At 67.2% G+C, this 27364-nt stretch overlaps 1 protein-coding gene across 2 annotated transcripts in view; it reads right to left on the minus strand.

The window, feature by feature from the left end:
- Positions 1–1307: 1307 nt before the first annotated feature.
- DNMT3A (DNA methyltransferase 3 alpha) overlaps positions 1308–27364 on the minus strand; it is a 37727-nt gene continuing 11670 nt past the window's right edge. For both annotated transcript variants that reach the window (XM_086461749.1, XM_086461750.1), the window contains 20 exons: positions 22164–22503; positions 17574–17620; positions 16619–16765; positions 9140–9352; positions 8872–9030; positions 8670–8777; positions 7953–8109; positions 7602–7751; positions 7307–7351; positions 6645–6724; positions 6406–6518; positions 3902–4085; positions 3719–3803; positions 3224–3369; positions 2876–2966; positions 2645–2793; positions 2469–2554; positions 1984–2053; positions 1580–1698; positions 1308–1478 (listed from right to left, as the gene is read on the minus strand). In XM_086461749.1, the coding sequence (XP_086317875.1) occupies positions 1337–1478; positions 1580–1698; positions 1984–2053; positions 2469–2554; positions 2645–2793; positions 2876–2966; positions 3224–3369; positions 3719–3803; positions 3902–4085; positions 6406–6518; positions 6645–6724; positions 7307–7351; positions 7602–7751; positions 7953–8109; positions 8670–8777; positions 8872–9030; positions 9140–9352; positions 16619–16765; positions 17574–17620; positions 22164–22503 (2631 nt within the window). In that variant the 3' untranslated portion in view covers positions 1308–1336. The remainder of the gene's footprint in view (positions 1479–1579; positions 1699–1983; positions 2054–2468; positions 2555–2644; positions 2794–2875; positions 2967–3223; positions 3370–3718; positions 3804–3901; positions 4086–6405; positions 6519–6644; positions 6725–7306; positions 7352–7601; positions 7752–7952; positions 8110–8669; positions 8778–8871; positions 9031–9139; positions 9353–16618; positions 16766–17573; positions 17621–22163; positions 22504–27364) is intronic.

The raw sequence follows: 27364 nt of genomic DNA on the forward strand, positions 1-27364 counted from the left end.
GGGACCCCCCCCAAAACCAGCACCAGTTCGGCCAGGGGGGAGGGCGGGGGGGGCCGCCACGTACGCAGAAAAGCACCAGTACGTTTTGTGCGCGTCGCGGGCAAGGGCAGAGCGGGCGCCACCACCACCATCACCACCACCACCAAAGTCACCGTCACCGTCACCGCCGCCGAGGGAGGCGCTTTCCTTTTAGGACAGAAAAAGGTTATTGCATGACTCGGGGTGGAGACGCTTCCCGCCCGGCTGCTGCCGCCCCGGCCCGCTCCCGCGCCGCTCGCTCGGCACGGCCCGGCACGTAAGGCAACGTGGAAGCTGATGTCTCGACTCACCCCGCTGTTTAAAAGCACCATTATGAAGTCAGGTTGTACAGTAGTAACAGTACCTTTTATATATATATATATCTATATCTCATATCTATCATATATATATAAACTGTAAACAAGAGGTAACAGCGGCTTCTAGAATTTGCTTTCTTCAAGGTTTCCCGTGTGGTAGGCACCCAAAATACTGTAGAAAAGGTGTGTGTTGTGGTGTGTGTGTTCTCGGCTTCCCTGCCAGTTGGGTTGGCTCCATTATCACCAGTGAACGGTGCTGGTGGAAAAAAAGAGTGAGGCTCAGTCGCTGGGCGTTGTTGCGGAGCCGGCCGAGCGCCTCTCCCTGCCGCTTCGCGCTTTTCCCACCCCTCCCTGAACCCACCCCCTCCCCCCCCACCCCCCACCCCCAAAAAAAAAAGCTCGCCGGGGCCGGTGGGCCGCGAGCTCGGCACGCACGGAGCGGGGTCTCCTTCGCCTCCGCCTCTCCCAGGGCTGGGGTTTCCCGCTGCCGTTTCCCCTCCTCCGAGAGCAGAGCCGGGCGACGGCGCCTCTCGCCTCGCCCGCTGCTCCGAGAAGCGGGAACCGAACCAACAGAAAAACCCAGCCAGAAACAAAGAGCGGGAAATTAAAAGGTTTAACCCCCCCAAAAAAATGGTTTTGGTTTTTTGTTTGCGTTTTTTCTTTTTTTTTCGCTTCGTTTTTGTTTTGTTTTGTTTTTTTTTGTCGTTTTCGTCAGGTTTGTTTTTTCTTTTTTCCTGTTTTTTTTTTTTTCGTTTTGTTTTGTTTTGTTTCGTTTTGCTTCGTTTTTAAATAGGCTAAAAGCTGAACATTGGGAATTCAGGAGAGGACACCGAACCCTTTCGCTCGGGGAGACGTGTGCTGGGTTCCCGTCGGGCGGCGAAATCCCGTTTCTCTCTTCTGGGTGCTGACTCTTCTCTCATTCCGCGTTTTCACTTCTCTTGGCGTGGATGGGGTTTTGTTTCTGACTCGCTCCTGTGTCACCAGTTCCTTGCCCGTCCCTCTTAAACGCAGGCAAAGTATTCCTTCAGGGGAGCAAAGAGGTGGCGGATCACCGGCACGCTCCAGGATCTGCCGAGCAGTCTCTGCCGGGCCAGGCGGCTCATGTTGGACACGTCCGTGTAATGCACCGGGAAGCCGAAGACCCTGCGGAGGAGGTGGGGGGGGACAAGCGGGGGGTCAGCGGGGCGGCCGAGGCACAGCCCCCCCCCCAGCCCCGCGGTGAGCCCCCCGGGGCTCGGCGGTACCTCTCCATCTCCGTGCACCACAGGATGTCCTCCTTCTCGTTCATGAAGACGGGGAAATGCTGGTCCTTGCCCTGCTTGATGGAGTTGGAGCGGGTGGTGATGGTTCGCACTTTGCTGAACTGCAAGAGGGCAACGGGGCTCGTCACGCGGCGGGGGCGCAGGGGATGGACCCCCCCGCCCCGAAGGTCGCAAGCGGGGGGACTCCCACCCCGGCGTGGCGGTGCCATCGCCACGTCCCTCTCCCACCGCCCTCCCGGGACGCCTCCGCCGCAGCCCAAGGAGTTTGGGACCACCAGGGGACGGCCACCTGCCACCCCCCTGCCGGCTCTGGGACTGCCACGCACCGCAGGACCCCCCCGTCCCCCCCCCCCCGCCCCGGGGGTACCCCGTGTGCCGGGGCTGACCTTGGCTATCCTGCCGTGCTCCAGGCACTCCTGCAGCTCCAGCTTATCGTTGACTGTGGACGCGAGCGGCCTGGGGTGGGGGGGGGGAAGAGAGAGAGACAGGGGTGGGCTAAGGCTGTTTTGGGGTGGGTGGGGGTTGTGGCAAGGGATGAGGAGAAGCAGCTGATGCGTGTGCCCCCACGGCCCCCCCCGGCCAGGAGGGACACGGAGGGGAGCTCTGTGCCACCACGGCGAGGACAAGAGTGGTCTCCTCTAGGAGTTTTTGGGGTGTGCTGACACCCAGCGCCCCCCTCTGCTCTCACCCAGCGTTGACCAGGAGGGTCAGGGGGACCCTCAGCGCCATGGCTGGGCTGGGGGAGGACCCCAGGAGCCCCACCCCCCCCGCCAGCAGCACCCTCCCTTCCCCGGTGCTGGCCAACAGCCTGGCGCAGCCACCCCAGCCCTGCGGCAGGCGAGCGGCACGGCGCCGGGACGGTGTCACCAACCTGTTCATGCCGGGAAGGTTCCCCCAGAAGTACCGTGCCCTGTGTGCTGCAGACACTTCTTTGGCATCAATCATGACGGGGTTGGACTGCGAGAAAGGCAAGAGGCAAGTAGTCAGCGGGGCTCGGTAGCCCACCACGGTGCGGGAGGGGGGGGCAGAGAACCTGCCTGGACTCACCTCCAGGAAGCGCGAGATGTCCCTCTTGTCGCTCACCCCCATGGCCACCACGTTCTCAAAGAGCCAGAAGAAGGGCCGGTCGTCCCCTTCCTTGGGCCGGGCTTCGTGGAGGAGGCGGTAAAACTCGAAGAAAAGCCGCCCGGTGCCCTCTGGGCGGGAGAGACGGGTTGGCGTCGGTGGCCGGTGACACCAGTGGTGCGGCCAGCCCCAGCCCGGCGGGGAGACACCTACCGTAGAGCCCCTTCCTGGCCGGGTTGACGATGGAGAGGTCGTTGCAAGGGCTCCCCCCGATCACCAGGTCGAAGGGACCCCACTCCTGGATCTGCAAGAGGGAGAGCCCCCCCACCCCCACCCCCCGCCATGGTGAGCTGGGTGCCCGGCCAGGACGGGGGTACACTGGGATGCACTGGGAGTGGAACGGCAGCTGAGCTCCCCGGTGGGACGGGTGAAGCCCAGACAGGTTCCATCGTGAGGACACGGGGCTGAGCACCAGGGGGGGGCTTTGTGGAGGCGGAGGGGGGGGACACACGCACGGTGGGGGTGGGTGGGAGGGGCGGGGGGTTGTTGAGGGGGACGTACGTGTTTCTGGGTGACATTCCGGACGTCCCCGACGTACATGATCTTGCCCTGGTGCCTCACCATGCCCACGGTGATGGAGTCCTCGCACACCTCGGAGGCGATGTACCGGTCCACCTGGATGCCCAGGTCCTTCAGCACCAGCAGGCCTGCGGGGAGCGGGGCTGGGGTGGGCGGCGGGACACAACGGGACCCCCCACCCCGCCCTGTCCCGACCCACCCCACCCCAGGGCAGCACCCCCATCCCCTGCCCCCCCCCCCCCCCCCCGCTGCAGGGAGACGGCGGGTGGGAACACCCAGCTGGGGGGGTCCCGTAGGTGACACCGGTCTGGCCCCGCACCGCTGACACCCCGGTGGGTGACACCCCGAGGGCAGAGAGTTGCGGGGTGCAGGCAGGCTGCCCACCCCCCACCCCGCGCCGGCACCGGTGCCAAGCCCACCCAAGGGAAGGTGCCGGTGGGGGCTCCCGGGGCCGGTGCCACCCCCCCACCCACCCACCTGTGGCGATGCCATCGAAGAGCGACAGCACCCGGATGGGTTTCCTCTTCTCGGCCGGCACCGGCGGGTACACCTTCGGCGGGTCCTGCAAGCCACGGGCGGGCATGAGGCGGGGGGACCCCCCGGGGGGAAAAAGGGGGGGACACAGGGTTGCGGGGCAGGGTGCAGGGGGGTCCCACTCACAAACTCCTGGTCGTGGTTGTTGGCGAAGAACATCTGGAGGCGCGAGGGCCAGTCCTCCCGCCGCCGCAGCAGCCCGTAGACGCCCTTGTGGCCGCACATGTAGCAGTTCCAGGGGTCCTCCTTGATGGCCGCCTGCGCCGCCCCCGGGCCCACCAGCAGGTCCACGCACTCCACGCAGAAGCACCTGGGAGGGGGAACCGGGAGCCACAGGGTCAGCACCGGGGCTGGGGGACACACACACGGTGGTGCCGGCAACCCCAGCCCTGGTAGCGCCGTCCCAGCGGGGCTAAAGCCAAGGCTGTGGCCGTGCCCCTTGCAGGCCGGCGGCAGCGGGGCACACCGGGATACCGGCAGCCCCATGCCGGGACCTGCGGCATCACCGAAACCTCCCAGCCCCATGTTGAGAGCATGGCAATCACCAAAACCTCCTCAGCCCCATGGCAAGACCATGGCAATCACCAAAACCTCCTCAGCCCCAGGCCGGGTCCTGTCATGCTGCCCAAATCTCTGCCAGCCTCATGCAAAAGGAAAGACCCGCAGCCAGGACCTGTGGCATCACCAAAACCTCCCAGCCCCATGGCAAGACCATGGCAATCACCAAAACCTCCTCAGCTCCATGGCAAGACCATGGCAATCACCAAACCTCCTCAGCCCCATGCCGGGACCTGCAGCATCACCGAAACCTCTCAGCCCCATGCTGGGACCGGGGCACAACAGAACCTTCCTGGCACCACGACATCACCAAAACTTCCCCAGCCCCATGGCAAGAGAGGGGCACCACCAAAACAGCCACCCCGGCACTGTGGTACCACCAAAACCTCCCGCAGCCCCTTGCCAGGACTGGGGCACCGCTAAATCCTCCCCAGCCCCATAACTGACACTGTGGCACCATTGAAACATCCCAGCCCCGAACCAGCTCTGGCATCGCCACATTCCCATGGCAGAACTGTGGCATCACCAAAACCTCCCAGCCCTGTGTTGGGACCAGGGCATTGCCAAAAGCCCCCTCAGGCCCACACCAGGACCAGGACACCACCAAAACCCCACACCGGAACTGTGGTGCCACCAAAACCTCCCAGTCCCATAGCTGAGACTGCGGCATCACCAAAATGTCCCAGCCCCACACCAGGACTGGCATCACTGAAACCCCACGGCAGGACCACAGCATCACCAAACCCTCCCCAGCCCCATGCCAATCCCATGGCATCACCAACACCTTCTCAGCCCCACGCTGGGACAATGGCATCACCAACCTCTCCCCAACTCCATGCCAAGACCGTGGCATCACCAAACCCTCCCCAGCCCCATGCCAGGACCGTGGAATCTCCAAAACCTCCTCGGTTTCATGCCAGGACTGTGGCATCACCAAACCCTCCCCAGCTCCGTGCCAAGACCGTGGCATCACCAAAACCTCCTCAGTTTCATGCCAGGACTGTGGCATCACCAAAATCTCCCCAGCTCCATGCCAGGACTGCGGCATCAGCAACACCTCCCTAGTCCCACGCTGAGACCGTGGCATCAGCAAACTCTCCCCAGCCCTGTGCCAAGACCATGGCATCACCAAAACCTCCTGAAGTCTCATGCCAGGACTACGTCATCACCAAACCCTCTGGAGCCCTATGCCAAGACCGTGGCATCACCAAACCCTCCCCAGCTCCATGTCAAGACTGTGGTATCACTGACACTTTCCCAGCCCCATTCAAGGACTGTGGCATCACCAAACCCTCTCGGGCCCATGGCCAGGATAGCGGCATCACCAAACCCTTCCCAGCCCCGTGCCAAGACCGTGGCATCACCAAAACCTCCCCAGCCCCGTGCCAATCCCACGGCATCACCAACACCTCCTCAGCCCCACGCTGGGATGATGGCATCACCAATCTTTCCCCAGCTCCATGCCAAGACCGTGGCATCACCGACACCTTCCCAGCCCCATGCCAGGACTGTGGCATCACCAAAACCTCCCAGCCCCATGGCCAGGAGAGTGGCATCATCGAGACCTCCCCAGCCCCATGCCAAGACCATGGCATCACCGACACCTTCCCAGCCGCAGTCAAGGACTGTGGCATCATCAAACCCTCCCCAGCTCCGTGCCAAGACTGTGGCATCACCACAACCTCCTCAGTCTCATGGCAGGACTGTGGCATCACCAAAACCTCCCGGCCCCATGGCCAGGACAGTGGCATCACTGAAACCCTCCCCAGCCCTGTGCCAAGACCGTGGAATCACCGACACCTTCCCAGCCCCATTCAAGGACTGTGGCATCACCAAACCCTCCCCAGCTCCATGCCAGGACTCCGGCATCACCAAAACCTCCTCAGTCTCATGCCAGCACTACATCATCATCAACCCCCTCCCCAGCCCCATGCCAATCCCACGGCACCACCGCCACCCCCTCAGCCCCACGCTGGGAGGGCGGCAGCCCCAAACCTTCCCCAACCCCACAGCCGAGACCGCGGCACCAGCGCCCCCCTCGCCAGCCCCGCGCCGGGACGGCGGCCCCGGACCTGCAGCAGTTGTTGTTGCCGCACATGAGCACCTCGCGGCCGCCGCAGCAGATGGTGCAGTAGGACTGGTACCCGTCGTCGTCGTACTGGTACGCGCACTCCAAGAAGCAGTTCTGGTGGGGGGGGGGGGCAGAGCCGAGGCGGTGAGCGCGGCACGGCCCCAGCTCCCGGTAGGGAGAACCTCGGGGGTGTCCGGGAGGGGGGGACTCGGTGCCGGGGTTGCCCGTGCCGCGCCGTACCTTGCAGTTTTGGCACATTCCTCCGATAAAGAGCGGGTGCTCCAGGGTCACGTTGAGGCTCCCGCAGGAGATGCAGATGTCTGGGGGGGGGCAGGGAGGCAGGAGGGGAGACATCCCCGTCAGGCGCTGCCACCCTCCCCGGCACACCGGGGGCAGGCCGACCCCGAGCTCCATCCTGCTGCCACCCCCGGCAAACTGCCACCTCCCCGCGGGGTCACCCCGGTTTTGCCGCCGGCCGAGCCGGGGAGCAGCTGGAGCCCCCTCCCAGGCTGCCACTGCGGAGCGACGGGGACCAACCTCGGGGACATGGGGGCAGGGCTCCCGCGCCTCCCTGTCCCCATCCTGGCCCCCAACAGCCCCCCCTCGGTCCACACCCAGGCTCAGCCCTTTCCCGTGCCGGTGACCCCAGCCCTGGGCAGTGTCCCAAGGGTCCCCCCCGCCGCCGCCGTCCCGCGCTGTCCCTGCTGCCAGCCAGGTGGGAGGGATGGGACAAGCCCGTCCTCCAGCCACCTTGGGCACCCCCCCAAACCCCCTCTGCCACCCAGCTCTGCAGCCAGAACTGGTGCCCAGCTGGGGAGGGGGGATCCACTCCCGCCTCAGCCCTGTCCCCAGGGGCTGGATGTGTCCCTGTCCCCAAGCCGGGCATCGCCCCACACACTCACCTTCGATGTTCCTGCATTTCTGCCGCACCTCGTAAACGAGCCGCTCTGGGGAGGGAGAGGGGTGTCAGGGGGCGGGGGGCAGCCCCCCCCAGAGGGGACAAGGCAGGGGACCCTCAGGAGGAAAGGTCCCCGATGGAGAAGGCGACCTGGCCCACAGCAGCTTTCACCCCCCAGCGGTGAGCACGGCCCTCCCGGCACTGGGACCAAGCCCCGGCAGGGTCACGGCCGAGCAAACCCCACGGAGGGTGGGTGCAGGGGCACCCCCCGCCCCCCCATCCCTCTCCCCGGGTGGTACCTCGGGTGCGCTCGTCGATGATCTCCTTGACCTTGGGCTTCTCTGTTGTGCTTTTCCTGGGTTTTTTGGCGGGCGGGGGCGGCGCGTAGGCGGCTGCTTCCGGCTCGACCCACATCTCCGTGTAAACTTCTTTGTAGGGGTTCCGTTCCTCTGCAAAAGGGGCGCGTGGGGGCCCGTCAGTGGGGTCCCAGAAGCCCCACAGGGGGGGACCTGCCCGCCCCACGGCGCTTCCTCTGCCCAAACCCGCGCCGCCCACCGCGGTGATGCCGGAGCCGATGGCGTGGGACGCTCGCCAAGGCCGCCGCCAAGCAGGACCCTGCGCCTCCCCCCGCCCCCCACCCCAGTGCTCACCTTCGGGGGGCTCCAGGCCCTTGGGGCCGGAGGGCTGGAAGCCCCCCAGGGCCCACTCGATCATCTGCTTGTTCTGGATCTCCACCACCTTGGAGGTGTCCGTCTCGTCGTTCTCGGGGCACGCCGGGAAGATCTTCCCTGCTCTGCTGCTCGCCACCTGCCAGGGGAGCCGCCGGTCCGGCCCGTCACCCACCCACCCTGCCGAGGGGGTGTCCCCCCCCTCAGCTACACCCCCCCCCCCCCTCACCGCTCCAGATGCCGCCCTCACATTGCCCAGCCCCCAAGGGACCTACATGGCCAGAACCCCCCAACATCATCCCACTGCCAAGAGCCGCCCCCCCCCCCCCGAGAACTAGGACCTGCCCCCCCCCAGCATCACCCAACGGGGACTTCTGCAACCCCCCCAGAGACCTCAGCTTCCCCAACAGCCCTCCAGACACCCCTGGCTGGGACAAGAGACCCCCCAAAATCTCCTTAGGGATCCCCCCTCCATCCCTTTGAAGGAACACCCTGGTGCCCCCCAGGACCCCCCGGGCGCAGGAGGTGAGGCAGGGCCGCATCCTGACAGGGTTGGGGGGGGGAGGGGGGCACCTGCTGCTCCCACACTCCCTGCCCAGGGTTGGCAGGACGGGCACCCATGTGTGTGTGTGTCCCCCCCAAAACCTCCCGGTGCTGGGGGTGCCACCCAGTAGCCGGTGCCACGCCGCCGGCGCTCACCTGCAGCACCTCGTAGATGGCTTTGCGGTACATGGGCTGCTTGTTGTAGGTGGCCTGGTGGAAGGCGCTGGCGAAGGAGCTGAGCGGCAGCAGCTTCTCCACGCAGACCTGGGGGGGGACACCAGACGCGGGCGTGAGAGGGGGGGACGGAGGAGGGGAGGGCTGCCCAGACCCCCCAACCCGCCACCCGGCCGCCACTTACCACCGAGAACTTGCCGTCCCCGAACCACATCACCCAGCGGGTGCCCTCGGCCGCCCGGCTCCGGCCCGTCATCCACCAGGAGACGATGCGCCCGGGCCACCAGGAGAAGCCGCGCAGCTTGCCCCACACCAGCTCGCCGATGCCGAAGCCCCGGCCGTCCTGCGCCGCGAGGAGACGGAGCGGGGAGGTCAGAGGCTGGTGGGGAAGGGGGTCCCTGCGGCCCCCTGCCCCCCAAACCCCCTCTTTTCCCGGCCGTCCCTGCCCTCACCTCGTACTCGGGCTCGTCATCGGCCGACTTGGAGGTGTTCTTGTCGATGGCGTCGGCCACCACTGGCTCAGGCGTGGTGGCCACGTTGGGCGAGGCGGGGTCGGTGGGCTGCTGCGAGGCGGGGGGGCTGGCCTCCTCCTCCTTCTGGGGCTCTGCCCGCGGCGTCTCCTCCACCACGTTCATCACGGCGATCACCTTCGCCTTCTTCTCCGCCTGGGGATGGAGAAGAGAGTTGGGACACACACACACACACACACAGAGCCCCCCCGGTCAGGGCAGGGGGACATCGCTCCCTCAGCACCCCAAAAAGTGGGCAGGGTGCCCTGGGCCAGCCTGCCTGGCAGGGGGATGGGGGGGGGGGGGGTTGCAACACCAGACGCTGGCATGGATCTGACAGCCCCCCCCGCAGCTGCAGCCACCATCACCGCCCTGCCCTGCTGCACCCTGGAGTGCTCCCCCCGTGCCTCAGTTTCCCTCTGCGGGGGTCCGGCCACCATCTGCAAAGCTGCTGGGGGTGGCTCGGGGGGGGGGGGCGGGCATGGCAGCCAGCCCCCCCCCCAAGGCTGTCCCCTGCTCCCTGCATGGCTTCCCCAAGGGGGGGTGGGGGTCCCCCAGGATCCCGCCCCAGCGATGGCACCAGCCCTGGAGCCCTGCACACCGTAGCTCACCCCCCCCCCCCCCGTGCCTTGCTGCCACAGCAGGTCCCCCTGTTCCCACCCCCCCCTTCCCCCTCCCCAGCCCCCCAAGGCCTGTCCCCTGAGGGGAGGGGGGCGCCCGTGTCCCCCCCCCAAGGCCTCCTGGTCCCTCCTGACCTCCCCCCAGCGCCTGCCCCAGGGGGCACCTCCAGCCCCAGAGGAGACCCCCAGCACTCAGCCCCCCCCTGACCGGACCCGTGTCACCCTCTCCGGGTCGGCCGGTGTCCCCCCCTTGGACATCCCCCCCCCCCCTCCTTAGTCCTCCCCTGCCAGGACACCCGCTGTCCCCCAGCCGAGTGCGCTGAACTGCGCTAAGCCGGGCCGAGCCGGGCCAAACCGAGCGGTGCCCTTAAGCCCCAACCGGGACACTTTAAAGCTCAGCCGGGCAAGGACCAGCCGGGTTGAGCCGTGCCGAGCCGAGCCGAGCCGAGCCGTGCCGAACCGCTTTTTCCCCGCGGTGGCCACCTACCCATGCGGGCTGGGCGCCGCGGCGGGCCGGGCCGAGGCGAGCCGAAGTGAGCCGAGCCGAGCCAGGCTGGGCCGAGGCGGGCTGGATTGAGAGGAGCCCAGACGAGGCGGGCCGGGCCGGGCTGAGTGGAGCCGAGCCGAGGCGGGCCGAGCGGAGGCGGGTCAGGCCGAGCCCAGCCGAGGCGGGCCGGGCCGAGGAGCCGAGCCGAGCGGAGGCGGGCCAGGCCGAGCCCAGCCGAGGCGGGCCGAACCGAGCGGAGCCGAGCCGGTTCGGGCCGCGGGGGCAGGGCCGGCGGTTCTTTGTCTGGGCTCCCCGGGTCACATGGTGCCTCCCGGCCCGGCTGGTTGGCTGCGGCGGGGAGGGGCCGCGCGGCGCGGGGGGACAGCCCGGCTCCGCTCCCCCCCCCCCCGCCGCTACCCCGGCCCGCGCTTCGGGCCGGCTCGGCTGCGTTCGGGCCGGCTCGGCTGCGTCCGTGGCTGCTCGGCTCGGCTCGGCTCGGCCACTCGGCTCCGCTCGGTTCCCCTCGGCTCTCTCCCCGGTGCCGCTCGTCTCAGCGCCGGTGTCTCCCCGCGCGCTCCCGGTCCCCGTGTGGGTCCCGGGCCTCGCTTCCCCGGCCCGTCTCTCGGTGCGCACCACCCCCCCCACCCCCCCCCCCCCATCCACCCGGGGCACCTTCCCCGCTCCCCAACGAGCGAGGAAGTCCCCGCAGTCACCGCGTCCCCCCGCGGTACTCACCGGGCCCGGCGGCAGCGATCCCGTCCGGGCTGGGCTGGGGCGGCCTCCCCGCCGCGGGGCCGCTCCGCGCCGCCTTTTGTCCCGGGGCCGCGGCGCCCCCCCCCCCCCCCCAGGCCCCTTTGTGCTGCCGAGCGGCGGGACGGGGCGGGGGGCGGCGGTGGCGCCCCGGGGGGCCTCGCCCCGGCACGGCAGGAATCCGCCCGGGGGGACCGGCCCGCCCCGCCCCCCCCGCGCTGGGCCCGGGAGGGGACCCGCTGGCCCAATTGGCCCCAGTGGCAAACCAGTTGAGGGGACGGGCTGGGTGCTCCGGGGCTGCGACCACATTGCCCAATTCAGCCCAGACCCGCACGGCACTGGTTTGGGACCACATCTCCCAGTTCAGTCCAGACCCTCACAGCACTGGTTTGGGACCAGGTCGCCCAGTCCAGCCCAGACCTGCATGACACTAGTTTGGGACCACACTGCCCAGTTCAGCCCAGACCCTCACGGCACTGGTTTGGGACCACATCTCCCATGTCAGCCCAGACCCGCATGGCACTGCTTTGGGACCACATTGCCCAGTTCAGCCCAGACCCACATGGCACTAGTTTGGGACCACATCTCCCAGTTCAGTCCATACCCTCATGGCACTGGTTTGGGACCACATCTCCCAGTTTAGCGCAGACCTGCACGGCACTGGTTTGGGACCATGTCGCCCAGTCCCACACAACACTGGTTTGGGACCAGACCCGCACGGCACTGGTTCGGGACCACGTCACCCAGTCCAGCCCAGACCCGCACGGCACTAGTTTGGGACCATGTCACCCAGTTCAGCCCAGACCCACATGGCACTGGTCACGGACCACATTGCCCACTCCAGCCCAGACCCGCACGGCACTGGTTTGGGACCACATCTCCCAGTCCAGCCCGCACATCCCGACACCAGTACCGGCCTGGCCCCGGCCCGCGGCAGACGTCACCGGTCGGTGCCTCACCCTCACCGGGACAGGCCGAGGCAGCCGGGGGTCGGGCCCCAGCCCCTTCCCCCCCAGGGCCCCGCCGGGGGGGCTGGAGAACCCGACACCCCAAAACCTGTCCCCCCTGTCCCACGCACATCCCCGGCCGAGCGCTGACGCCCCCCAAAGCGCGTCCCCCCCCCCCCCCGACTCCAGACACCCCCACAGCCGGGGGGCCTGGTCACCCGTGGGACACCCCCACCCCCCACCCCCCCCCCACCCCCGGTGAGGTGGGGGCAGTGCAGGGTCCCCAAGTGTCCCCCCCAGGCAGGCGGTGTCCTGCAGAGCGGTGGCTCCAGAGCTCCGGGGCCCCCTTTGTGTTGCAGAACGGAGGGACAAAGGGACGGATGGCTGTCACCCACCCCCCCCCCCCGCCCCCCTCCCGGGCATGGGGCTGCCCCCTCTGCCCACCCCTACCCCGAGGTGGGGAGGGGTGGCGGCAGCCCCCTTGGGACCCCAAACGCCAGCAGCATGGCTGCACCCCGATGCCAGGCAAGTGGCACCAGCCCCTCTGGGTCACAGTGGGGTGACAGCACCCCAAGGGCACCCCATCCCCTCCAGCACCCTGTCCCTGTCCCCTCTGGGTCACAGCGGGGTGACAGCACCCCACGGGCACCCTGTCCCCTCCAGCACCCTGTCCCCAGCCCCTCTGGGTCACAGTGGGGTGACAGCACCCCATGGGCACCTCCGTCCCCTCCAGCACCCTGTCCCTGTCCCCTCTGGGTCACAGCGGGGTGACAGCACCCCACGGGCACCCTGTCCCCTCCAGCACCCTGTCCCCAGCCCCTCTGGGTCACAGTGGGGTGACAGCACCCCATGGGCACCTCCGTCCCCTCCAGCACCCTCGGCCGTGCCAGGGCACCAAAGCCGCTTTGGGGACCCGGACTCAAACGCTCTGGCCACAAACCACCCCTGGCCAGGGGACACGGTGGGTCACAAGCGTGTGGGCACCCACCCGGGCCAGGGGGTGCAGCCGGTGTGTCCCCTGGGCAGGGACCCCAACGGTGAGGGGCACCCGCTGCCTGGGGCTGGAGGGGACAAAGCTGGGGCTGGGCGGGGGGGAGGGGCAGGGGTGAGGGAGGAAATGTCCCATCGGCCGGTCGTTGAGGCGGAGATAAGCCGATCGCCAGGGGTTCTCCAGGGGATGGGACAATGGACCCAACTGCTGCCCTGCGGCCACAGGCAGCTCTGCCCAGCCCCGGCCCCTGCTCCTGCTCCTGCCCTGCCTCCACCCCCACCCCCAGGCCCATTCCCCCCTTGCCCCACCCCCACCCCCATCCTCATCTCCATTCTCATCTTCATCTCCATCCCAATCCCCATCCCCACCCCCATTCCCTGTACCTGTCCTTGCTCCACCCCCACCCCCATCCTCATTTCCATCTCCCATCTCCATCTCTATCCCATCCCCATCCCCATTCCCTGTACCTGTCCTTGCCCCACCCCCATCCTCATCTCCATCTTCATCCCCATCCTCATCTCCATCCCATCGCCATCTCCATCTCCATCCCCTGCCCCATCTCCACCTCCATCTTCACCTTCATCCCATCCCCATCTCCATCCATTGTCCCACCTCCATCCCCATCCCCACCTCCATCCCCATCTCCATCCCCACCTCCATCTCCATCTCCACCTCCATCTCCACTTCCATCTCCATCTCCATCATCTCCATCATCTCCACCTCCATCCCCATGTCCATGTCCATCTCCACCTCCATCCCCATATCTACCTCCATCTCCACCTCCACCTCCATCCCCATCTCCATCTCCATCTCCATCTCCACCTCCACCTCCACCTCCATCCCCATCCCCATATCCCTATCCCCACCCCCTGCCATGCCCCACAGCCGGCCCAGGGTCAGGGGCGCATGGCCGGGGTGTCCCAGCAGGGACGAGCAAGGGCCACCTTACTGCTCCGGCCACCGCCCTGGGGCTGGTGAGCGGCAGTGATGGCCCTCGGGGGCTGTGGGATGTGAGGAAGAGGAGGGAAGGGTGGAGGGGGCCACGCCGTCCCCGTCCCCCCCCGCAGCAGGGCTGGTGACCCCCGCTGAGCTGCTGGGACCCTGCCAGGCAGCCTCCGTCCCCCCAAACGGCGCTGGCGTGCCGGGGCACGGCCGGTGGGTGTCCCTGGCACGGGTGGCACCGGCAGGGGAAGCCCCGGCACTGCCATCGGAGCCGACGGGACACTGCCAGCCCGCTCCACCAGCTAAAAATCCACCCCGGAGGGGACCGGTGACAGGTTTGGGGACCCCGGCAGAGAGGGAACAGCCGGTGCCGAAGGGCTCCAGTTTGGCAAGACGAGGCAGGGCTGGCGCCGGGCAGGTTTGCCAGGCGTGGGGGGGGGAGGGGCCGTGCCGTGGGGGTCCCTTCCCAGGGAGGTGTCCCTGTCCCCCCGCCCTCTGCGGCCCTGACACCCCCAAAGGACCCAACCCCTTGGGGGCACGGGGAGCTCACTGCAGGGAGGGAAAGGACACGGCTCCCCCCGCCACGGGCGTCACGCGGGATGTGGGTGGCACGTCCCATCGCTGCCACCACAGCAAGTGACAACGCGTGCTGGGCGTGCAGCTCGCCGGCGGCCGTCAGCCGAGACCGGGGGGAAAAGGCCTGAAAACGGTTCAGGCTTTCTCCCGTCACGAAAAGAAAACACTCATTCTGATTAGAAAAATAAAGGAATTAAGCGCGGCTAAATTCGGCATTGTTTGGGAAAGAGCGGCCCCTCAAAAGGAGGATTTTGATGGGTTTTTTTTTTTTTAAGCGGTTTTTTTCCCCATTATTTTTGGCCGACGAGCGATTCCGGCTGACCTGAATCCACGCGTTGTTTTGGCGAGTGAACCGCGCGGTGGAAAATCGTGACTCGGCGGCTGCAACCCCCCAAGCTGCGGTTTGCTCGGCACAGCCGGAGCCCATGGCACGGCGGGTCATCCGTGGTGCTGCCGGCGGCGGCGCCGGGAGCCGCGGGCAAACGCCTGCGTTGCTGGTACCCGCCCCCCCCCCCCCCCCCCCCCCCCCCCCCCCCGCCGTGCACCGGGCAGGGGTGGCAAATCACGACCGTGTTGTTTGGTGAAGCCCCCGCACCCGGCACGCAGCCCACCCGTGCCCGGGGGTGCCTGTCCGCCCCCCGGCACACCCGCCGGCTCCCCCAGGCCACCCTGTGCCCGGCCAAACCTCCGCCCGCAGGCTGCGGCCACACGGACCCCGGGGCCAGCCGCGATCCCCCCCACCCATTGGCACGGCGGGACCCCCTGTGCCCGTGCCGGCTCCCCGGGAGGAGCCGATCCATGAGATCCCCTGGCGCAGCCGCGGTGGCTGTGCCCTGTGCCCCATGGGGACATGGTGGCTGTGCCAGCCGTGCCCTGTGGGGACACCGTGGCCATGCCAGCCATGCTGTGTGCCCCACGGGGACACTGTGGCTGTGCCAGACGTGCCCTGTGGGGACATTGTGGCTGTGCCAGCCATGCTGTGTGCCCCGTGGGGACATTGTGGCCATGCCAGCTGTGCCCTGTGCCCCATGGGGACATTATGGCTGTGCCAGCTATGCCCTGTGGGGACATTGTGGCTGTGCCAGCCATGCTGGTTGCCCCACGTGGACATTGTGGCTATGTCAGCTGTGCCCTGTGCCCCGTGGGGACATTGCGGCTGTGTCAGCTGTACCCTGCACCCCACGGGGACATCATGGCCGTGCCAGCTGGGCTGTGTGCCCCGTGGGGACATTGGGGCTGTGCCAGCTGTGCTCCACAGCGACACTGTGGCCATGCCAGCCATGCTGTGTGCCCCACGGGGACACTGTGGCCGTGCCGGCCATGCCCGTGCCAGCCCCACCCCGTCCCCACGTGGTGCCAGCGTGATGACGCTCGGCAGCGCGGGGCTATAAATAGTGCCGGCGGTGGCGGCGGCGCGGGGGTCACCTGTTGCCGGGGAGACCCGCTGGCACCGGGGCCCGATGCAGAGAATGGGGCGGGGGGGAGGGAAGCAGTGGTGGGGCTGAGACCCCCCAGGACACCCACAAAGCTCCTGCCCCACGGCCCCACGGCCTGGCCGCAGCCCTGTGCCGGGGCTCCCGCTGCCCCCCGGCCTCCCGCCGCCGCCCTCGCCTTTGCCGCTTTCGGCTGCGTCATGGCGCGCGCCAGTTCCCCAGGAAACCGGCAGGAACGGCACATCCCGCGGGAGAAGGAAGGGCCTCGCCGCCGCCCGTACCGGCAGGCCCCTGCACCGCCGGCTGCACACGCCAAACCAGCCCCCCGCCTTATGGTGGCCTTGGTGAGGGCCACAAGCGTGAGAAGAGCAGCTGCCCACGGCATGAAACCCGGGTGCGAGCAGCGCACCCGCGGGGAACGGCGGCGCCACCGCCATCCCTGCGGCACGGCACAAGCCAGGGTGCCCCGCGGCGGGGCTGCCGGGATGCAGCCGGTCACCCTGGCGCTGCTGGCAGAGCGCTCCGGAGTTTTGCCTGCCACGAGGAGCCTTGGAGACAGCTACACCCCGTGCGGCTCGGGGTGCCGGGACCACGCCGTGCCCCGCAGCCCACCCCACCCCGGCATCACTGCCACGCCAGCCGTCCCTGCCCGCTCCGGCGGCGCCCGGCTCCTCACCTCCCTCTTCCAGCGCGCCAGCCACTCGTCCCGCTTCCTCTTGCTGATGTAGTAGGGGTCGCCGGCCTGGAAGGTGTGCCGCTGCATGGGCCGCTGCCGCAGGCTCGACTCCCAGCCCAGCCCGCCGCGCAGCCGCCCGCGGGAGCCCTGCCGCCGGGGGGGAAAAGAGAGGAGGCTGAAGGTCGCGGCGCCAGCGCCGGGGACGGCAGGGCAGTGGGAGCCAGGGCCCTGTGGAGGTGGGCACCCCGCTTCTGCACGCTGGGAGAGGTGGTGGGGGGGGGGGAGATGGGCACAAGGAGGGGGCAGCGCTTGCCCGAGGGTGCACGCACGTACGTGTGCTCTGACCCACATCTGCACCGGGACCTGGAGGCATCGGGCACCGCGCCGGGGCCGGTTGTGCCGCCATGCGCGCCGTCCCAGGGAACGGATCTGCCTGGGCACCTCGGGGAGGTGTGGGGTCAGCGTGGGCAAGCACCGGCCCACGGGCACGGCTGGATGGAGGGGGGTTCACTGGTCTGGCCGTGGCTCGGTAGAAGGGCGTTCACCGGCCCGGCCACAGCTGGGTGGAGGGGGGTTCACCTGTCTGGCCACGGCTCAGTGGAGGGGGGTTCACTGGCCCGGCCACAGGTCGGTAGAGGGGGGTTCACCGGCCCGGCCACAGCTGGGTGGAGGGGGGGTTCAACGGCCTGGCTGTGGCTTGGTGGAGGGGGGTTCACCAGTCTGGCCACGGCTCAGCGCCGTCTGCTCCCCAGCCCAGCGGCAGGCGCTGCCCGGTGTCGGGGCGCAGGAGCCCAGCGCCCCCATCCCACTGGGGACCCTGCAGCTCCCCCATGGCCGCTGGCGCCAAGGGACCGGGGGGTGCTGGTTCCCACGGGCACGGGCAGCGCCGCGCCGGCCGGTGGGCTGCGGGGCCGTGCCCGCCTCCTGCCGGGGCCCGGCCCTGGCACATACTTGCCTCCATTTTCAGGCTGTCGAAGCTGTTTTCCTCCTTCTCTTCCTTGCCTGCACACAGAACAGAGAGCAGCCGTCAGCCGTGGGGGTCGCCTCGGTGCTACCGGGCCCTCGCCGCGGAGAAGGGGGCCCACACGGGACCCCCCAGCCTGGCTGCGGCCGGGAACGGCACCCATCCCCACCGTGCCAGGCCTGGGCCGTGCTCCCCGGCGGGACACCGGCTGCCGGGACACGAGCCAGCTGCTCCCGAGCCCTATCCCCGCACCCCGGGGTCTGGGGGGGGGGGGGGGTGTCCGGGGGGAGCAGCCCCCCGCTGGGGTTGGGGGGGACCAGGGGAAGCGGCGCGGAGCCCCACCGGCTTCCTGTGCGGTATCGGCACATCTCGCGCGCCGCAGGTACGCGCCGAGCCGCTGCCGGGAAAGCAGCTAAAAATAACCGCGACCGTTTCTGGGGTTACAAACCGAGATGCCGGGGGGCTGGGGCTGAGCTAGGGGGGGAGTGGGGGGGCAAAGGGATGGGGTGTGGGATGTGCTGGCGTGCGCATGCGGGGGGCACCCCCCCCACCCCCCCCCCCCCCGTGCCTCGCCGTGGGCAGCGCCGGGGCTGGCGGGTCCCTGTGCCACGCTTCGCCCCGGCGCAGAGCTGGGCTGCAGGGGAGGGGCTCGGCCGGGACCCCCGGTGCCCCCTGGCCGCCTGAACACGAGCCCCATTTGGCTGCAGGGCACAATGTCCCCCTAAATGCCCACCCAGCCCTGTGGGACACCCCGACAGTCCCTCGCAGGTGGCACACGGGGACCGGACCCCGCCGCGGCAGCCGGCGCCCACCCCAGGAGCAGTGATGCCCGAGCAGGAGAGCGGCCGAGCTGCTCGGAGTGTGGGGGGACAGCGGGGGACCCTGCGGGACAGAGGGGGATAGCGGGGGACACGAGCTTTCTGGCTCCGTGCTGGGGGTAGGAGCGTGTGTGGGGGTGCCCGGGCAACCTGTCCTCTCGGTCCTGCCCACAGGCACGGGGATCGCAGGTGGGGAAACTGAGGCACAGGAGAGGGGAACTGGCTTGTTCCGGGATGCTGGTCCCCTCTGTCACTGGGTCCAGCAACCCAGGCGCTGCGACTGGCCAAACTGGGAGGGCACCGGCCGAGCTGGGGACACGCAGTCGGCGTCCCCCCCACCCCTCTACCGCCCTGCCCGCCGTGCGGCTGCGGGGCACAGCGCCCAGCACTGGGCCGTTACTGGTCTGGCAGGAGCCAAGCCTGTTGCTGGAAGAGGCCGATGCCACCGTTAACCCACGGCTGGAGCGCTGGAAATGGGAAGCGAGCTCGCTCCCGGCGGCTCCCCCGGACAGCCTCTGGGTACCGCCGGGTACCGCCTCGACACCGTCACCCGGCACTCGCCGCGGTGAGAGGAGCAGAAGGCAGGCGAGCACCGGGCGCAAGGGCCCCCGCGGGCAGGTCGTGTTGGGGGAGAATGGGCTGAACGCCGGCCCGAGGCTGGAAGGGGACGCCTGACCGGCTCACGGCACCGTGCCCGCGTTGCCGCCGGTGCCGGCGGCTGCCAGAGCTCTGCTGCCGCGGCGGGGCACCCCCGGGGCTGTCCCCCCCACCCCACGCCACGCTGGTGCCCGCATCGGGGCGCGCTGTGCTGGCCCACGCTGGCTCAGCCCGGCTGGTCCGGCTCGCCGTGGCCACCGCGGGCAGCCTGGCACCAGGGCTGCACCGGGGCTGCACCGGGACCCACGGCCATCTGCACCGTGCTGCCAGCTACGGCTTCTCCGCTGTCTGCTCCCTGCCTGCTCCTGCCTGCACCCTGCCTGCTCCCTGCCTGCACCCTGCCTGCACCCTGCCTGCTCCCTGCCTGCACCCTGCCTGCGCCCTGCCTGCTCCCTGCCTCGTGACTGCAGCAGCAGCCGCAGCGCTCGCCTGCATCCCAGCCCTGCCTCATCCCTCTCCAGCCCAGTCTCTCCCAGCTCCATCCCAGTCTCTCCCACCTGCATCCCAGCCTCTCCCAGCTCCATCCCAGTCTTTCCCAGCTCAATCCCAGCCTCTCCCAGCTCCATCCCAGTCTCTCCCAGCTCCAACCCAGCCCTTCCTTGCTCGTCTCCATCCCTGGGCCAGCACGGCCAGCACAGGCCTCTGGGCTGATCCAGACCAAGAAGCCCCCAAGAGCTGGAGCTGGGAGTGACCCGTGGTGCCAGTGCCGTGACACCCCAGCTCCGCATCCCCTCAGCCCCCAGCTGTCTGTCCCCCGCTTTGGGGAGAGCACAGCCCCCCCCCTCCCCCAGCTCACCCCAGCTGCCCCATCCCACTGCCTGGCACCTCCCGGCCAAGAGGGATGGTGGCAGTGGGGTGACAGGCTGGCGTGTCCCCAGGGGGCAGCTGGGGCCAGAGCTGGGCTCCCCCCGTGGCCTGGACACCCCTCTCTGGGTGTCCTGCCCATGAGCAGCCGCGGGCAGGGAAGACGCCGGGGCGGGGGAAGAGCCCGTCCCCGGTGAGCGGCGGCAGTTCTGTGACACCGGGAGCCAGCGACAGCCACCGCGCAGCCTCGGGGACCCCGCTCCCCGCGGGGGCTCCAGCAGGCAGCCGTGCCCGTGCCCGCGGTGGCACAACCCTGCCCAGGCAGGAGCCACGGGCACGGCGCACGGATGAGACGCCCGCACCGGCGGAGGCAGCCGAGACGCCACGTGCCTTGGGTGCACGAGGACCCGCCGCTGCCTCACGCTCGGTGTCCACCGGGACACCCAGGGCCACCTCTGCCGAGTTGCCCGCCACCCAGCCGGTCACCGGCACGTGCCGGGGCCTGACCCTCAGCGTGGCGCCGAGCCCATCGCCTCGCCTTGCTCCCTGCGACGCCCAGAGCAGCACCGGCACCGGAGCCGGCACCGCCTCGGTGCCAGGATGGCACCAGGCAGGCGCCTCCCGCCCTGGCCCCGGCACACGCGGGGCTGCCGTGCCACACGGCACAAGCACCGGCGGCGGCGGGCACGCGCCGTGCCGCGGGCAGGGGCGCTGGGCATGATGAGGGCCGACCTCCCCTTCTGCCCACCCTGTTACATCCCAGCCCAGTCTCTCCCAGCTCCATCCCAGTCTCTCCCAGTTCCATCCCAGTTTCTCCCAACTGCATCCCAGTCTCTCCCAGCTCCAGCCCAGTCTCTCCCAGCTCCAACCCAGTCTCTCCCAGCTCCATCCCAGTCTCTCCCAGTTCCATCCCAGTTTCTCCCAACTGCATCCCAGTCTCTCCCAGCTCCAGCTCAGTCTCTCCCAGCTCCAACCCAGTCTCTCCCAGCTCCATCCCAGTCTCCCCCAGCTCCATCCCAGCCTCTCCCAGCTCCAGCCCAGCTCAGCCTCTCCCAGCTCCGGCCCAGCCCTGTCTCTCCCAGCTGCATCCCAGCCTCTCCCAGCTCCAGCCCATCCCAGTCACTCCCATCTCCATTCCAGTCTCCCCCAGCTCCAGCCCTGTCTCCCAGCTGCATCCCAGCCTCTCCCAGGACAGTCTGATTTTTTTTTTTTTGCCTTAAACAACCCGTTTTGCACATTTTACGTACGTGGCTTGAACAAACCTGTCTGACAGTGCAAGTTTTGGGTATCAGCCCCCAAACCCGCCCGCCCCGCAGGCTGCCCACTCCGGGGAGGGGACGATCCCTGCGGAGGCGCAGCCGTGCTCCCTCCTCGGAGCCAGGAGGGTGGAGCCGTGATCTCCTTCGCAAACTTGAGTGGGGTGATGGATAAGGGGGGGCTTCAGCTCCCCAACCTCCCCTAGCCAAACGGACCCACGCTGCAGAAGCGGGGTGTTTCTGGACTTGAGGGGGGCCACGGCCTCATCTAGAGTGCACAGAGCCCCCCCCCCCCGGAGCCCCCCAAATGTTGCATGCTGCGCCTGCGTCCCAGTTAGCATGGGAAGTGAGGGAGGAGGGATAACGTGAACAGGACCCCTGAGTATGACTGGCAAGGGACAAAAAAATATCAATAACTGAGACACAGGGGTGCACCTGCCCCCGAGGAACCAAAGATCAGAGCGGCACCCCTGGAGTGGTGATACCTCTTTCTAACATTTTTCCTCTCTCTCCACATTATCAGATAGATTTAGGGAAAGCCATACCTTTCTCCACTCTGTGAAATTACTATTATCCAATCTGTCAAATGTCAGCATTACCCAAACTGTGCAATATTGCTCATAAAGGGCGTTATCGCTGCCCATCTACCGACCCAAGCGGGCCCTCCACTCGCTCCCTTCGCCGAGCACAGGGTCCCTGCCGCGCAGAGGAGAACCCCTTTCCAAGGGAGGATCCAAAAGATTCACCCACCCCGAAACCCACCGAGTGGGATGGGACAGCACCACGCGAGGGGCAGCCCCCCCCCGCTCTGACCTGCTGCCCACCCCCCCCGCCCCCCAAAATCCCGCATGGCACCAAGGGGCTCAGCCCTTCCTCCTCCTCCTCCTCCTCCTCCTCCTCCTCCTCCGGCAGCCGCTGCAGCCTGGACCCCTCGCGGTGACGGGCATGCCGGGCAGGGTGGTGGGGGGGCCGGGGGGGGGGTGTCTCTGGAGGGGTGCGGTGGGCACCGTCCCCGTCGCGGGGAGCCCTCAACGCTAAGGTCTTACTTTTCTCTGCGGCTTCCAGGAGTTTCCTCCTCCCGCGTTTCTTCTGGGGGTCGGAAGGGGCCAGCTCACCCTCATCGGCCGGGGCGTCCAGGCCCTCCTTGGGGGTGCAGCGGCCGTTCTCCAGCGCCCGGCCCGTCTCGCCGTCCGGCAGGCTCTCCGTCTCGTCCTCCTCGGGCCGCCCGCCCTTGGGGCTTGCGCCGCCCTCCTCCGCGCCCTGCCACTGGGCACCGTCCCCTTCCACGTCGCCGTTGGGCAGCGGCTCGGCAGGGCTGGCCTCCGGGCAGGGCGGGGGGCACTTGGGGACGGCCGCGATGTCTTTGGGGGTGTCGCTGCTTTCCACCTGCCGGGAAGGAGAGGGAAAGGAGCTGCGATGGGTGCTGGGGCGGGGGGCGGGGAGCACGGCCCCATTCGCACCCCCACTCACGCCCCACCACCGCGGCGCCACCACCACCACCGGACCCCACGGCAGGAGGCCTTGCACCCCCCCATCCAGTCCCTGTCCCCCTCCCCCCGTCCCGCTGCCCCTGACACCCCACCGCAGGCGGCACAGCCCGAAGGGTATCTCCAGGACCCCAGCCCCTACACCTGGCGGCACGGCTCCGCGCCGCGGAGGACGATCTGCAGGGGCTGGCAGGGTGCCCCAGGACAGCACAGGGGTACAAAGGCACCCTCAGGACCAGGACATGTGGCCACGGAACCCTCAGGACGTAGACATGCTGTCACGACACCAGGAGGAGCCCACAATGCCACGGCACCCACAGAACCGGGATATACAGGTGGGATGTCAGCTGGAACATGCCGCGCTGCCGTGACACCCCCAGGGTGAGGATATGCTGCCATGGCACTGTCAGGACCACGACACACCTCCAGGGGATGAAAGGACATTCTTCCATGGCACCCTCAGGACCAGGACACACGGACATGACACCTTTAGGACGCTGCTATGGCACCCTCAGCCACAGGACGTGCTGCCAGGACATCCTCAGGAGCAGGACATGGTGGCACCACGCCTTTAGGACCTGGACACAGAGCCATGACACCCTCAGGACTGGGACAGGTGGCCATGGCACCATCAAGGGCCAAGACATGCTGCCATAACTCCCTCAGGACCAAGACACGCTGCTGTGACTCCCTCAGGACCTCGACGCGTGGCCATAACACCCTCAGGATGAGGACACACGGCCATGACACCCTCAGGACACAGGACATGCTGCCGTGACACCCTCAGCACCAGGACACATGGCCAGGGCACCCTCAGCACCAGGACACACTGCCATGGCACTCTCAGGACCAGGAGACACTGCCACAACATCTTCAGGACCAGGACATGCTGCAGTGACACCTTCAGGACAAGGACACATGGCCATGACATATTCAGGACCAGAACGGGAAGAAGACACATGGCCATGACATGGTCAGTGCCGGGGCACACTGCCATGGCACCCCCAGGACAAGGACACACCGCCATGACACTCTCAGGGCTAGGACACAACGCCATGGCACCCTCAGGATGAGGACACACAGCCATGGCACCCTCAGGATGGGGACACGCTGCCATGGCACCCTCAGGATGAGGACACGCTGCCATGGCACCTGCTAAAAGAGGACATGGAGCCATGGCCTCCTCAGGACCAGGACACACAGCCACAGCACCTTCAGGACCGAGACATACAACCATGACACCCTCAGGACCGGGACACAATGCTGTGGCATCCTTGGGACAACACCACGTCGACACAACACCCACAGGAACTGGACACATGGACGTGGCATCCTCAGGACCAGGACACAACACCACAGCACCTTCAGGATGAAGACACACCTCCATAGCACCTTCAGGAGCAGGACACATGGACATGACACCCTCAGGAGTGGGACAAATGGAGGTGGCACCATGAGGACCAGGACACAATGCCATGGCACCCTCATGACCAAGACAAATGGAGGTGACACCATGAGGACCAGGGCACGGAGCCACAGCACACTCAGGACCAGGACATGCTGCTGTGACATCCTCAGGACCAGGACACAACATCATGGCACCCTCAGGACCAGGACATAAGGACATGACACCCTCAGGGCTAGGACACAATGGCATGTCACCCTCAGGACGAGGACACACAGCCATGGCACCTTCAGGATGAGGACACGCTGCCATGACACCTGCAAAAAATGACACGGGGCCATGGCCTCCTCAGGACCAGGACACAGCCACAGCCACAGCACCCTCAGGACCAAGATACACAACCATGACACCCTCAGGACGAGGACACAATGCCATGTCACCCTCAGGAACAAGGCACAACGCCTTGAAACCCTCAGGAGCTGGATGCGCTGTCATGACGCCCTCAGGGCAAGGACACAGAACCACAACATCCTTAAGATAAGGACAACAAACACCCTTGGGACGAGGACACACCGCCGTGATGCCCTAAGGACCAGGACACACTGCCATGGCACCCTCAGGACCAGGACACACTTCCACGGCACACTCAGGAGCAGGTCACGTTACAGCAGCACCCACAACGACATGGCAACCTCAGGACCTGGACACGACACCTGCAGGACCAAGACACAAGTACGTGACACCGGGAGGACCTGGATACGCTGTCACGGCAACTTCAGGACCAGGACACGCTGTCACGACACCCTGAGGAACAGGACACACTGCCATGACATGCTCTGGACCAGGAACACAAAGCCATGACACCCTCAGGAAACAGAAGACACACCCATGGCATCCTCAGGACCAAGACACAAGGATGTGACACCGTAAGGACCTGGACACGATGCTGGGGCACCTTCAGGACCAGGACAAACTGTCACGACACCCCGATGACCAAGACAAAATGGAGGTGACACCATCAGGACTAGGACATGGAGCCACGACACTCACAGGACCAGAACACGCGGCCATGGTGCCCTCAGGACCAGGACACAATGCATGGCAGCTTCAGGTCCAGGACAAGTGGTCGAGACACCCTGAGGACCAAGACACACCTTCATGGCACACTCAGGACCAGGACTCACTGCCATGACACCCTGAGGAGCGGGACACGTTGCAGTGAACACCCTCAGGGCCAGGACGCACCACCATGGCACCCTCAGGACCAAGACACAAGGACATGACACCATGAGGACCCGGACACACCGCCACGACACCTTCAGGATCAAGACACAATGCCATGATGCCCTTAGGACCAGGACACAGTGCCATGTCACCTGGGGGACCAAGACAAATGGAGGTGACACCATGAGGATCAGGACCTGGAGCCATGGCACCCTCAGGACCGAGACACAAGGACATGACACCATGGGGACCTGGATACACCACCATGACACCTTCAGGACCTGGACAAATGGTCATGAAGCCTTCAGGGCAACCTGCCATGATGCCCTTAGGACCAGGACACAATGCCATGTCACCCTCAGGACCAAGACAAACAGAGGTGACACCATAAGGACCTGGATACAACGCTATGGCACCTTCACGAGCAAGAGACGAGGTAATGACACCGTGAGGACCTGGATACGCTGCCGTGACACCTTCAGGACCCGCCCAAAAGACCATGAAACCCCCGAGGACCTGGACACACCACCACGATGCCCTCAGGACCAAGACAAACAGCGGTGACACCATGAGGACCAGGACGCCATGACACCTTCAGGACCCGGACAAGCCGCCATGAAACCCTCAGGACCAGGCCACAACGCCACAACAGCCACCGGAGCACGACATGTGGCCATGACACCCGCAGGACCAGGACACGGTGCCACGGTACCCGCAGGACAAGCCCACGCTGGGATGTCACCCAGCTCCCCCAGTCCCCGCGTCGGCGGGGACGTCCCCAGCGCAGAGGGGACACCGGAGCTGCCCGTCCTGCCCGTGCCGCAGCGCTGGCACCTGCTCACCTCTGCCTGTCCCTGCTGGGACACGGAACGGCTGGTGCGTGTGCGCGCTTGTGCGAGACAGGCGGAGCCGGCCACCGCGGCGTGCACGTGTGACAGGAAGGGACAGGGCGTGTGACAAGTGCGTGTGCACGGCAGCAGGGACAGCCGTGACGGGCGCTCGTGGGTGCTGCCACGTGTGCGTGTGTGTGCGCAGCGGGCACAGCCGGGGCCGGGACGTGTGTGGGCAGGTGACGGGAAGAGCCAGGACGGGTGACAACCCCCTGCGCAGACGCGTCTTCAAGGGTGACACACACGCGTGGCCCACGGTGAGTGTGAGAGCGGGAGTGTGACAGGCACAGGCGGAGCGTGTGTGTGTGTGGCAGGTGGGCAACGCCAAACCCTGCGGGTGGGTGTGCGTGTGCGACAGGTGTGGGTGTGTGACAGGTTGGGGTGTGTGTGACAGGCGTGTGAGCGACAGGCAGGGGTGTGTGTGTGTGTGACAGGTGTGGGTGTGTGACAGGTTGGGGTGTGTGTGACAGGCGTGTGTGTGCGTGCAACAGGTGGGGATGTGTGTGACAGGTGAGTGGGTGTGTGTGACGTGTGTGTGACAGATGTGTGTGTGACAAGCAGGGGTGTGTGTGTGACAGGTGTGTGTGTCAGGAATGTGTGTGTGACAGGTGTGTGTGTGTGTCACAGGTGCGTGTGTGTGACAGGTGTCTGTGACAGGTGCGTGTGTGAGGAATGTGTGTGCGACAGGTGTCCGTGTGTGTGACAGGCAGGTGTGTGTGTGTGTGACAAGTGTCTGTGTGTGTGTGCAACAGGTGTGTGCGTGACAGCTGCGTGTGTGTGTGACAGGTGTCTGTGTGTGTGACAGGCAAAGGGGTGTGTGTGTGTCACAGGCATCTGTATGTGTGACAGGCAGGTGTGTGTGTGCAACACGCGTGTGTGTGTGCAACAGGCAGTGCCGGCATGTGCGACGGGGGGGGGGTGTGTGTGTGACAGGCATGTGTGTGTGTGTGTGTGCGCCACAGGTGGGTGTGTCCAACAGGCGGCTCTGTGTGTGTGTGTGTCTGACAGGCGGCTGTGTGTGTGTGCGTGTGCATGCGACAGGCGGTGCCGGCGCCCGCAGGAAACGCGCAGCCGCTGCCGCCGGCTCGCGAGTGCAGCGACGGAGCGGCAAGTGTGCGCGAGCGTGAGACACGGGGGAGGCCCGTCTGCGCCAGCGCTCACCGGCACGCCGGGCCCCGGGCGCGTGCCCGCCTGACGGACGGCGCCGCCGATGGCCTCGCCGCTTCCCCGCCATGCCGCCA

This window comes from Leptosomus discolor, chromosome 2 (genome assembly GCF_034619465.1).
Source record: "Leptosomus discolor isolate bLepDis1 chromosome 2, bLepDis1.hap2, whole genome shotgun sequence".
NCBI lineage: Eukaryota > Metazoa > Chordata > Aves > Leptosomiformes > Leptosomidae > Leptosomus > Leptosomus discolor.